The sequence below is a fragment of the Salvelinus namaycush genome, chromosome 11 (assembly GCF_016432855.1).
Source record: "Salvelinus namaycush isolate Seneca chromosome 11, SaNama_1.0, whole genome shotgun sequence".
NCBI lineage: Eukaryota > Metazoa > Chordata > Actinopteri > Salmoniformes > Salmonidae > Salvelinus > Salvelinus namaycush.
The window spans coordinates 8,517,919-8,531,150 of NC_052317.1; the positions used below are offsets into that span (position 1 = coordinate 8,517,919).

Here is a 13,232-nt window from a genome sequence, read left to right on the forward strand (position 1 = left end):
TTCTCATCAATTAAACATTTGATCTCAGTATAGTTTTCTGTTCCGAAAACTAAAATCTATTATGAAAAGAACGGACTAAGTTTAGTAGACTTTACTCTTTGCAAAAGTTTTTTTTAAATAGCGCTGTTTAGGAGTGCAAAGGCGAAATGAGTTATTGCACACGCGCACTTCAGAGTAGGCGTTCACTAACGGAAATACGCAGATGTAACTAGAACGCACCAATAGGATATCGCTAGCGCGGGCTTGTTCCGCCCACTTCCTTGCTTGTTCTGCTCGCTATGACTCATTTGTTCCCATTGATAACGACAAGCTATGGTCTATCTTGGTGTATTGGTATTACTGTCCGCCAGTGTTGTTGATGGGCTGTGATATTCGCCTACTGATTTCTCCCACCAAAGCAGCATCTGTTAAACTAGAGAAAGCGCTTCTGACTTTGTGGCTGTGTTATCTAGTGGAAATCGCTCTTTAATTTCCTGGTTGCTACCACCACCTTCAAACAGCGGTTTTGGTCCACCAGATTTAAATCGTTTTTACAGCTATGTATTGGTTTTATTGAAAAGATATCTACAGAAATGTAGATGGTACAATGATTCGATACATTATTCAGTGCTTGTTTTCTTACACAAACTGAAATTGAGCGAACAGTGTAGATTTTTAGCAACCAGGAATTAATCGATTTCCACTAGATAACGCAGCCACAAACTCAGAGCAGATTTCCCAGATGCCGCTGAGACAGGATAAATCAATAGGCGAATATCAAAGCCAATCACAACACTGGCAGGTAAGTAATACTGTGAAACACTATCATTCCACTGCTAACGCCAGATATATTATGGACATTTTATGAAATGACAATGCAAATTTGTTTTATGTAGAAATGTTCAGAAAATATTATATTCTTACTTACAACAAAAGTGACACCAAAATGACAATACATTATTCATAATTCAGTTCCCATTGGGCAAAACATAAACCGAAACACAGCCAAAACAAACTGAAAATATATCCAACAAGCTTGTTTAGCCACAAGCTTAATGTAGTCATTGTGTGCTAGGAATACAGGACCAAATGCTAAACTTTTGACAACTTGAATATACTAATTTGTCCAAATACTTACAGAAGAAAAATACTTATAGAAACTTCAAATGGGGCGGGCTAGATACATCAAGTGCTTTCATTTCTAAACGGTAAAACAGATATGTATGAAACAGATATGTATGAAAATACCCTCAAATAAAAGGTGACATTCTGTACGAATATGAAACATTTGATCTCAAATCCAAAATGCGTATAGAGACAAATTTAAAAAAAATTGGCTATACTGTCCAAATAAATATGTAGTGGAGTGTACATACATATTATGTATGCAGGATCTTTGATAGATTGTTGATTGTAGATGTGAAAAAAGTACATAAATAGACATGGAGAAAACAAGGCTGTCCAGGAGTACACCAATGTTGATGGCTGCTTGAAGGCATTCCATGTAAAACAATGATTTCTTCAGACACTTTTCTAACATAACAGACAAATAATGGTTTTGAACAATGCAAGAGTTAGACTAAAGATAAATAGAATAGTGGAATAAAAAAATGAGAAACACATATCCAATGAGAGTTGTAGTTATACAACATTTTGCCCCACAATATATTACGGCTAATATAAATCGAATTACAATCTAATTTGATCAAATCTGGAGTTTTGTGCAAATATCATGTGGGAAAACAATTGTGGAAAATAATACATTGGATAAGGCACAGTATCAATGACATGGGAGTAAAAGTCCAGAGTATTGTGGAAGAGTTTCTCTCCTGGCTGGCTTTGGCTCGCCAGTTGCCGCCCTACACCACAGACTATTGGCACAGCACATGTTCCAATTCAACAAACGCTGAAAACAAACTTACAAACAGCACCCTTATCATGGGGGCAAACAATGTGCCTTGTTAAATCTACAACAGCACCATTATCATGGGGGCAAACAATGTGCCTTGTTAAATCTACAACAGCACCATTATCATGGGGGCAAACAATGTGCCTTGTTAAATCTACAACAGCACCCTTATCATGGGGGCAAACAATGTGCCTTGTTAAATCTACAACAGCACCCTTATCATGGGGGCAAACAATGTGCCTTGTTAAATCTACAACAGCACCCTTATCATGGGGGCAAACAATGTGCCTTGTTAAATCTACAACAGCACCATTATCATGGGGGCAAACAATGTGCCTTGTTAAATCTACAACAGCACCCTTATCATGGGGGCAAACAATGTGCCTTGTTAAATCTACAACAGCACAAATACAAAATAGGTAAGAACACTTAGATTAACCTCACCTAGTGCTCCTCAATTCTGGAGGGTCACAAATGTCGGGCACGGACCCGAGGTCTTTATACTTAGCCACAGTGCCTTCAGCACCCATTTAAGGAAGTGCAGTGATGATAAGGCCTCTAGAAACAACACATCTCTGCATTAGTTCCCTATATGGAGTCAATGCATGCACACATCACTGACAGAGAGAAACAGAAACTAAGGAAGAAAGAGAGGCTGGTGAGTGAGATAACCACGGGAAATGAATAGTTTTGTCAGGAAATTGACAAACTTAACTACAGTGTGTTTTGTCACTTCTGAGTATGTTTTAGCAGAGGTTGAAGCAGATGGAACAGGGACCCTGCAGAGGCCTCTACAGGCGAGAGTGTGCATTGTAGACAGCTAACGCTGGTTGACTTGCACAAACAAGACAAACTGGCACAAACAGACGGACAACAGAGGTATAAATACCCAGGGGATAAGTAGGGAATATGGGCAACACATGGAGGGGGGTGGAGATAAGCACAGGTGAAACAGATCAGGGCGTGACACATACACACAAAAAGCCTATTTGTCTCAAATGTTGTGCACAAATTTGTTTACATCCCTGTTAGTGAGCATTTCTCCTATGCCAAGATAATCCATCCACCCGACAGGTGTGGCATACAAAGAAAATGTGCAGTTGTCTCACACAACACAATGCCACAGCTGTCTCAAGTTGAGGGAGCGCGCAATTGGCATGGTAACTGCAGAAATGTCCACCAGAGATATTGCCAGAGATTTTAATGTTAACATAAGCCTCCTCCAAAGTTGTTTTAGAGAATTTGGCAGACGTCCAACCGGCCTCACAACCGTAGACGATGTGTAACAATGCCAGCCCAGGACATCCTCATCCAGCTTCTTTACCTGCAGGATCGTCTGAGACCAGCCACCCGGACAACTGAAGAACTTCTGCACAAATTGTCAGAAACCGTCTCAGGGAAGCTCATTTGCATGCTCGTTATTCTCACCAGGGTCTTGACCTGACTGCAGTTCGGCGTCCTAACCAACTTTAGTGGGCAAATGCTCGCCTTCGATGTCCACTGGCACACTGGAGAAGTGTGCTCTTCATGGATGAATCCCGATTTCAAATGTACTGGGCAGATGGTGTGTATGGCATCGTGTTGGTGAGCGGTTTGCTGATGTCAATGTCGTGAACAGAGTGCCCCATGTTGGCAGTGGGTTTATGGTATGGGCAGGCATAAGCTACAGTCAACAAACACAATTGCATTTTATCGATGGCAATTTAAATGCAGAGAGATACCGTGACGAGAGCCTCAGGCCCATTGTCGTGCCATTCATCTGCCGCCATCACCTCATTTCAGCATGATAATGCACGGTCCTGGAAGTTGAAAATGTCCCAGTTCTTCCATGGCCTGCATACTTACCAGACATGTCACCCATTGAGCATGTTTGGAATGCTCTGGATCGAGGTGTATGATAGCGTGTTCCAGTTCCAGACAACATTCCAAAGGCCACAATCATCAGCCTGATCAACTCTATGAAAAGGAGATGTGTCGCGCTGCATGAGGCAAATGGAGGTCACACCAGATACTGACGTGTTTTCTGATCCACGCCCCTACTTATCTGTGACCAATAGATGCATATCTGTATTCCCAGTCATGTGAAATCCATTGATTAGGGCCTAATGAATTTAATTGACTGATTTCCTTAAATGAACTGTAACTGAATAAAATCTTTGAAATTGTTGCATGTTGCATTTATATTTTTGTTCAGTGTAGTTGGCCCCTTCGACGACAGCCTCAAGGCTATAAATGACTGCCTACCTAGAGCAGATAGTTACATTAGACTGTGACTTTACAGTGTAATCACTGTTACGGTATATACAGTATATATTTCATTAGTATAAAGGATGTCTTCCCTATAATGCAGTGTTGAGATTGCCTGCAATGACAACAAGCTCAGTCCGATGATGCTGTGACACACCGCCCCAGACCATGATGGACCCTCCACCTCCAAATCGATCCTGCTCCAGAGTACAGGCCAAATCCGACCATCACCCCTGGTGAGACAAACCTGCGACTCGTCAGTGAAGAGCACTTTTGCCAGTCCTGTCTGGTCCAGCGACGGTGGGCTTGTGCCAATAGGCGACGTTGCCGGTGATGTCTGGTGAGGACCTGCCTTACAACAGGCCTTCAAGCCCTCAGTCCAGCCTCTCTCAGCCTATTGCGAACAGTTTGAGCACTGATGGAGGGATTGTGCGTTCCTGGTGTAACTCGGGCAGATGTTGTTGCCATCTTGTACCTGTCCCGCAGGTGTGATGTTCGGGTGTACCGATCCTGTGCAGGTGTTGTAACACGTGCTCTGCCACTGCAAGGACGATCAGCTGTCCATCCTGTCTCCCTGTAGCGCTGTCTTAGGCCTCTCACAGTACACACATTGCAATTTATTGCCCTTATGAATTATATTTGAAAGACAGGGTCCTGAAAAAGGGACATTTCTTTTTTTGCTGAGTTTATATTTTGCATAGCAATTGGCAAGCTTGCTCTAGCCATTCACTCGTTGGTACCAAAACATGTATCGCAAACAGACACTGTAACAAGCTATGGGCCATGAACTCCATTATAGAAAAAACATGTATACAAAAACAGCCCATAATATAGACCATCAGAGCCAAGGAGAGTACCAAAATAGATACAGATAGATCTACCAAAATAAAGGAAACACCAACATAAAGTGTCTTAATAGGGCAGTGGGCCACCACGAGCTGCCAGATCAGCTCCAATGCACCTTGGCATAGATTCTACAAGCGTCTGGAACTCTATTGGAGGGATGCGACACCATTCTTCCATGAGAAATTCCATAATAGGGTGCGTTGTTGATGGTGGAAAACACTGTCTCAGGCGCCACTCCAGAATCTACCATAAATATTCAAAACACACACACTTTAAAACCCCTATGCTCCTTTGAGACCCCTCTTTAAAAGTCACTGTGCTATGGAGTAGTCCCTTCAAAGTCACTGAGCCATCTTCTAGCCATGGTAGCCAAAAATAATGGACAACTGCACATTTTTTTTTTTTTACATTTCCCTAAGCATGATGGGATGTCAATTGCTTAATTAACTCAGGAACCACACCTGTGCGGAAGCACCTGCTTTCAATATACTTTGTATCCCTCATTTACTAAAGTGTTTCCTTTATTTTGGCAGTTACGTGTAAATTGCCTGGTAAATTCTGATCTACATTAATTACCTTATCTTATTTTCTTCCTTCAGTGTCATTCGTCTGTCCCCATATGTAAACGTGTCAAGACAAAAGGTCAAGGATTAATCCACTGACTACATTCTAAATAAATGGTATGGGGATGTACATATTATATAAATGATAAGGCCTCAACAGCTTTGGCCCATCCTATGTCAACTAAAGCTCCTATGAACAGAAAGTGCACAGTCTATGAGAAATAAAAAAATGGCTTGGAAAGGCAGTGGTAAAGAAATACCCAAAATACAATGATATAAGTGCAATTCTTTTGACAAACAAAAGGGAATGGGGGTTGATCCAGTTGTGAGACTACAGTAACCTCAACACGGCAGAACTCCAGTCGAGTATCTTATCGGACCTGGAGAGCTACAGATGAGTCTAAACTGTCCACTCAAAATAAGAGTAAAAGCAGAGCCATACTGTAGGTGAGTATGATGTCACAGTCTGTCTGGATATATTTCTCTGGATAAAACTGCAGAGGGGAAAGAACAGAAAGATGCATAGAAGCAGAACTCAAACTCAGGGCCTGTACCCCAATCACTCAGAACAAAGGGAATGTTTTGAGAGAACCAAATGATTTACCAGACAAAAGACATACAATCCATAATATAAATTATTCAAAGCCTGGATTAAATACTAAGGGATTTTGATTGTTAATCCCAACCCATCCTCTGCTTTTTAGAGAACGGGAATTTTTGTGAAGATGATATGGTTTTGTTTTTCAAAAGGTCGTTTTTTGCTCAACAGTTTGATGAACAGTAGCAACATACAGTATTGCTCTGTATGAGTGGGCAGGAAAGTAGGTACCATCATGAGCAATGTGAGACACAGCTGGGCTTTACCATCCCCCACTAAGGTCAAAGTTCACAGTCAAAACCCAGGGTCATATTCATTAGGGCACACTGTAGCAAAAAGTTTCAAAAAGATTGTGCAAAGGAAAACATTCAGGGTGTCCATTCCCATTTAAGTTAGTTTTTCTTCCATTTGTTACCCAATGAAAATGACCCAGGACTAAAAGACAGTAGGGTATTTTTCCACCACCTACAGTAGCTCAATGAGCTAAGTCTTTTACAGTTTATAGTCTTCCTGGTCTCTGGTCTTCTCTGGACTAGTTCTGTCCTGGTAATTCCTTGGGTTGTTGTAGGAGACCGAGAGTGGGGGTGCGCTGGTGTTTGGCGTGGCCACAAGGGAGCTGAGCTCTGGGGCGTATGGCTGCAGGCCCAGTTGCTTGTTGTCCTTGAGTTTGCGGACCACCACGCAGCAGAAGTCCTCGCTGTGGCGGTGGCAGGTGTCAAGGAGCTGGCGGACCTTGGCAGTGTGCGTGGCCCGGTTCACCACCAGCTCGTAGTCCTCACGCATCAGGAGCGAGCACGCAAGCAGGGCGTCCAGGCTCTGGTTCAGGCAGGCCTCCGTCATCTTGGAGACAATTTCCTCGCGCCGTGCCGTGATCCAGCAGGCCATGGGGCCCAGCCTGGGGCCGAGGGGGTTCGATGGCAGGATGAAACCTGGGGAAGGTGGGGGCAAAGTAGGTATTATATGAGAGGTAATATACAGTGCCTAAAGAAAGTATTCACACCAAGACTTATTCGACAACTTAGATATTGTGTCACAGATCTACACACAATACCCCATAATGTCAAATTGGAATTTCGTTTTACATTTTTACAAAATAAATGAAATGCTTAAATTTCTTGAGTCAATAAGTATTCAATCCCTTTGTTATGGCATGCATAAATACGTTCTGGAGTAAACATTAGCTTTTTAAAAATGTAACCTTTATTTTACTAGGCAAGTCAGTTAAGAACAAATTCTTATTTTACAATGACAGCCTAACCTGACCAAACCCTCTCCTAACCCGCACAACGTTGGGCCAATTGTGCGCCGCCCTATGGAACTCCCGATCACAGCCGGTTGGAATACAGCCCGGGATCTAACCATGGATCGAACCAGGGTCTGTAGTGACGCATCTAGCACTGAGATGCAGTGCCTTAAACCGCTGTGCCACTCGGCAGCCTAATGTGCTTAACAAATCACATAATAAGTTGCATGGACTCACTCGTGTTCAGTAATAGTTATTAACATGACTTGAATGACTACCCAATCTCTGTACCTCACACACAATTATCTGTAAGGTCCCTCAGTTGAGTAGTGAATTTCAAGCACAGATTCAACCACAAAGACCAGGAAAGTTTTCCAGTGCCTCTCAAAGTAGGGCACCTATTGGTAGAGGGGTAAAAAAATAACAAAGCAGACACTGAATATCCCTTTGATCATGGTGAAGTTATTAATTACACTTTGGATGGTGTATCAATACACCGAGTCTCTACAAAGATTCAGGCGTCCTTCCTAACTCAGTTGCCAGAGAGGAAGGAAATCGCTCAGTGATTTCACCATGAAGCCAATGGTGATTTGAAGTCAGTTACAGTTTAATGGCTGTGATTGGAGAATGGATCAGCAACATTGTATTTACTTCACAATTCTAACTTAATTGACAGAGTGAAAAGGAAGCCTGTACAGAATACAAATATTCCAAAACATGCATCCTGTTTGCAACAAGGCACTAATGTAATAATGCAAAAAATGTGGCAAACCAATTTTATTTTTGTCCTGAATTTAAAGTGCTATGTTTGGGGCAAATCCAATACAACACATTACTGAGTACCACTCTCCATATACATTTACCACTCTCCATATACATTTACCACTCTCCATATACCACTCTCCATATACATCAAGCACAGTGATGGCTGCATCATGTTATGGGTATCCTTGTAATCGTTAAGGACTGGGGATTTTTTTCAGGATAACAAAAATAAATGAAAAACACAGGCAAAACACAGGCAAAATCCTAGAGGAAAACCTGGTTCAGTCTGCTTTCCACCAGACACTGGAAGATTAATTCACCTTACATCAGGACAATAACCTAAAACACAAGGCCAAATCTACACTGTCGTTGATTACCAAGTAGACAGTGAATGTTCCTGAGTGGCCGAGTTACAGGTTTGAATTAAATCTACGGCAAGAACTGAAAATGGTTGTTTGGCAATGATCAACAACCAATTTATCAGAGCTTGAAGAATAATAGGTAAATGTTGCACAATCCAGGTGTGGAAAGCTCTTAGAGACTTACCCAGAAAAACTCACAGCTGTAATCGCTGCCAAAGGTGCTAAATCCCACCCTGTGCAACTGGGTCCTGGACTTCCTGACGGGCCACCCCTAGGTGGTGAAGGTAGGAAACAACACCTCCACTTCGCTGATTCTCAACACACGGGCCCCACAAGGGTGCGTGCTCAGCCCCCTCCTGTACTCTCTGTTCACCCATGACTGCATGACCACACAGGCCTCCAACTCAATCATCAAGTTTGCAGACGACACAACAGTAGTAGGCCTGATTACCAACAATGACAAGACAGCCTACAGGGAGAGGGTGAGGGCCCTGGCGGCTGAGCAAAGAAAATAACCTCTCCCTCAACGTCAACAAAATGAAGGAACTGATCATGGACTTCAGGAGACAGCAGAGGGAGCACGCCCCTATCCACATCGACGGGGCCGCAGTAGAGAAGGTGAAAAGCTTCAAGTTCCTCTGCGTACACATCACTGACAATCTGAAATGGTCCACCCAAACAGAATGTGGTGAAAAGGCGGAATAGCGCCTCTTCAATCTCAGGAGGCAGAGAAAAATGTGGCTTGGCCTCTAAGATCCTCACAAACCTTTACAGCTGCATCATTGAGAGCATCCTGTTGGGCTGTATCACCGCCTGATACAGCAACTTCACCACCCGCAACTGCAGGGCTCACCAGAGGGTGGTGCAGTCTGCCCAACGAATCACCGGGGGCACACTGCCTGCCCTCCAGGACATCTACAGCACAGGAAGGCCAATGTCACAGGAAGGCCAAAAAGATCATCAAGGACATCAACCACCCGAGCCATGGCCTGTTCACCCCGCTACCATCCAGAAGGCGAGGTCAATACAAGTGCATCAAAGCTGGGACAGAGAGACTGATAAACAGCTTCTATCTCAAGGCCATCAGACTGTTAAATAGCCATCACTTGCCAGCCTCTACCCAGTTCCCTGTCCTGAACTTAGTCACTGTCACTGGCCGTCTATCACCCGGTTACTCAACCCTGCACCTTAGAGGCTGCTGCTCTATGTATATAGACATGGAATCACTGGCCACTTTAATAATGGTACACTGGTTACTTTAATACTGTTTACATACTGTTTTACTAATTTCACATGTATATACTGTATTCTAGTCAATGCAAATTGGAAAGTTGACTTAAGTAAATGTGATATTCCATTATTTACTCATATTTAAATGTTTTATATATATCATTCACATACACACATGTTGAAGTCGGAAGTTTACATACACCTTAGCCAAATACATTTAAACTAAATTTTTCACAATTCCTGACATTTAATCCTAGTAAATTAAATTTACTAGGATTAAATCCTAAACATTTCCTGTCTTAGGTCAGTTAGGATCACCACTTTATTTTAAAGTGAAATGTCAGAATAATAGTAGAGAATTATTTATTTCAGCTTTTATTTCTTTCATCACATTCCCAGTGGGTCAGAAGTTTACATACATACACTCAATTAGTATTTGGTAGCATTGCCTTTAAATTGTTTAACTTGGGTCAAACGTTTCAGGTAGCCTTCCATGAGCTTCCCACAATAAGTTCGGTGAATTTTGGCCCATTCCTCCTGACAGAGCTGGTGTAACTGAGTCAGGTTTGTAGGCCTCCTTGCTCGCACACGCTTTTTCAGTTCTGCCCACACATTTTCTATAGGACCGAGGTCAGGGCTTTGTGATGGCCACTCCAATACCTTGACTTTGTTGTCCTTAAGCCATTTTGCCACAACTTTGGAAGTATGCTTGGGGTCATTGTCCATTTGAAAGACCCATTTGCGACCAAGCTTTAACTTCCTGACTGATGTATTGAGATGTTGCTTCAATATATGCACATCATTTTCCTGTCTCATGATGCCATCTATTTTGTGAAGTGCACCAGTCCCTCCTGCAGCAAAGCACCCCCACAACATGATGCTGCCACCTCTTGCTTCACGGTTGGGATGGTGTTCTTCGGCTTGCAAGCCTCACCCTTTTTCTTCCAAACAGAACGATGGTCATCATGGCCAAACAGTTCTATTTTTGTTTCATCAGACCAGAGGACATTACTCCAAAAAGTACGATCTTTGCCCCCATGTGCAGTTGCAAACCGTAGTCTGGCTATTTTATGGCGGGTTTTGGAGCAGTGGCTTCTTCCTGGCTGAGCGGCCTTTCAGGTTATGTCGATATAGGACTTGTTTTACTGTGGATATAGATACTTTTGTACCGGTTTCCTCCAGCATCTTCACAAGGTCCTTTGCTGTTGTTCTGGGATTGATTTGCACCTTTCGCACCAAAGTATGTCCATCTCTAGGAGACAGAACGCGTCTCCTTTCTGAGCGGTATGATGGCTGCGTGGTCCAATGGTGTTTATACTTGCGTACGATTGTTTGTACAGATGAATGTGGTAACTTCAGGCGTTTGTAAATTGCTCTCAAGCATGAACCAAACATGTGGTGGTCTACAATTATTTTTCTGAGGTCTTGGCTGATTTCCCCATGATGTCAAGCGAAGAGGCACTGAGTTTGAAGGTAGGCCTTGAAATACATCCACAGGTACACCTCCAATTGACTAAAATTATGTCAATTAGCCTATTAGAAGCTTCTAAAGCCATGACATAATTTTCTGGAATTTTCCAAGCTTTTTAAAGGCACAGTCAACTTAGTGTATGTAAACTTCTGACCAACTGGAATTGTGGTACAGTGAATTATAAGTGAAATAATCTGTCTGTAAACAATTGTTGGAAAAATTACTTGTGTCATGCACAAAGTAGATGTCCTGAACGACTTGCCAAAACTATAGTTTGTTAACAAGAAATTTGTGGAGTGGTTGGAAAACAAGTTTTAATGACTCCAACCTAAGTGTATGTAAACTTCCGACTTCAACTGTACATACATGCATACATACAAGTGCATTCGGAAAGTATTCTAAAATTGATTACATATTTTCCCCCCCTCAATCTACACACAATACCCCATAATGACAAAGCAAAAAAACATATTTTTTTTGCAAATGTATAATGTACAGAAATACCTGATTTACATAAGTATTCAGATCCTTTGCGATGAGACTCAAAATTGAGCTCAGGTGGATCCTGTTTCCATTGATCATTCTTGAGATGTTTCTACAACTTGATTGGAGTACAACTGTGGTAAATTCAATTGATTGGACATGATTTGGAAAGGCACACACCTGTCTATATAAAAAGGTCCCACATTTGACATTGCCTGTAAGAGCAAAAATTGAGCCATGAGGTTGAAGAAATTGTCTTTAAAGCTCAGAGACAGGATTGTGTCAAGGCACAGATCTGGGGAAGGATACCAAAAAATGTGTGCAGCATTTAAGGTCCCCAAGAACTCAGTGGCTTCCATCATTCTGAAATGGAAGAAGTTTGGAACCACCAAGAGTCTTCCTAGATCTGGTTGGTCGGCCAAACTGAGAAATCTGGGGAAAAGGGCCTTGGTCAGGGAGGTGACCAAGAACCCAATGGTCACGGTAGGGACTTGGAGACTAGTCAGGATCGAGCGAAAGCTGAACGGAGCAAAGTACAGAGAAATCCTTGATGAAAACCTTTCCCAGAGCGCTCAGGACCTCAGACTGGGTTGAAGGTTCACCTTCCAACAGGACCACAACCCTAAGCACATAGCCAAGTCAATGCAGGAGTGGCTTCTGGACAAGTCTCAATGTTCTTGAGCGGTCCAGAGCCCGGACTTGAACCCGATCTAACATACCTGGAGTGACCTGGAAATAGCTTTGCAGTGACACTCCCCATCCAACCTGACAGAGCTTGAGAGGATCTGCATAGAAGAAATGGGAGAAACTCCCCAAATACAGGTGTATCAAGCTTGTAGCATCAGATGATTTGAGGCTGTAATCGCTGCCAAAGGTGTTTTAACAAAGTACTGATTAAAGGGTCAGAATACTTATGTAAATGTGATATTTCAGTTATTTATTTTTAATACATTTACAAAAATTACTCTTTTTTTTGCTTTGTCATTTTGGGGTATCGTGTGCAGATTGATTTAATACATTTTAGAATAAGGCTGTAACGTAACAAAACGTGGAAAAACTGAAGGGGTCTGAATAATTTCTGAATGCACTGTACATAAATTCAGCAAAAAAAGAAACAGCCCCTTTTTCAGGACCCTGTCTTTCAAAGATAATTTGTAAAAATACAAATAACTTCACAGATCTTCATTGTAAAGGGTAGAAACACTGTTTCTCATGCTTGTTCAATAAACCATAAACAATTAATGAACATGCACCTGTGGAACGGTCTTTAAGACACTAACAGCTTACAGACGGTAGGCAATTAAGGTCACAGTTATGAAAACTTAAGACACTAAAGAGGCCTTTCTACTGACTCTGAAAAACACCAAAAGAAAGATGCCCAGGGTCACTGCTCATCTGCGTGAACGTGCTTTAGGCATGCTGCAAGGAGGAATGAGGACTGCAGATGTGGCCAGGGCAATAAATTGCAATGTCCGTACTGTGAGACGCCTAAGACAGTGCTACAGGGAGACAAGATGGACAGCTGATCGTCCTCGC

At 42.4% G+C, this 13,232-nt stretch overlaps 1 protein-coding gene across 1 annotated transcript in view; it reads right to left on the reverse strand.

Moving 5' to 3' along the window:
• Positions 1 to 5,462: 5,462 nt before the first annotated feature.
• Positions 5,463 to 13,232, reverse strand: part of LOC120056262 (receptor-interacting serine/threonine-protein kinase 2-like) — a 28,981-nt gene continuing 21,211 nt past the window's right edge. The window contains exon 11 of the mRNA XM_039004511.1: positions 5,463 to 7,071. Coding sequence (XP_038860439.1) covers positions 6,635 to 7,071 — 437 coding nt within the window. The 3' untranslated portion in view covers positions 5,463 to 6,634. The remainder of the gene's footprint in view (positions 7,072 to 13,232) is intronic.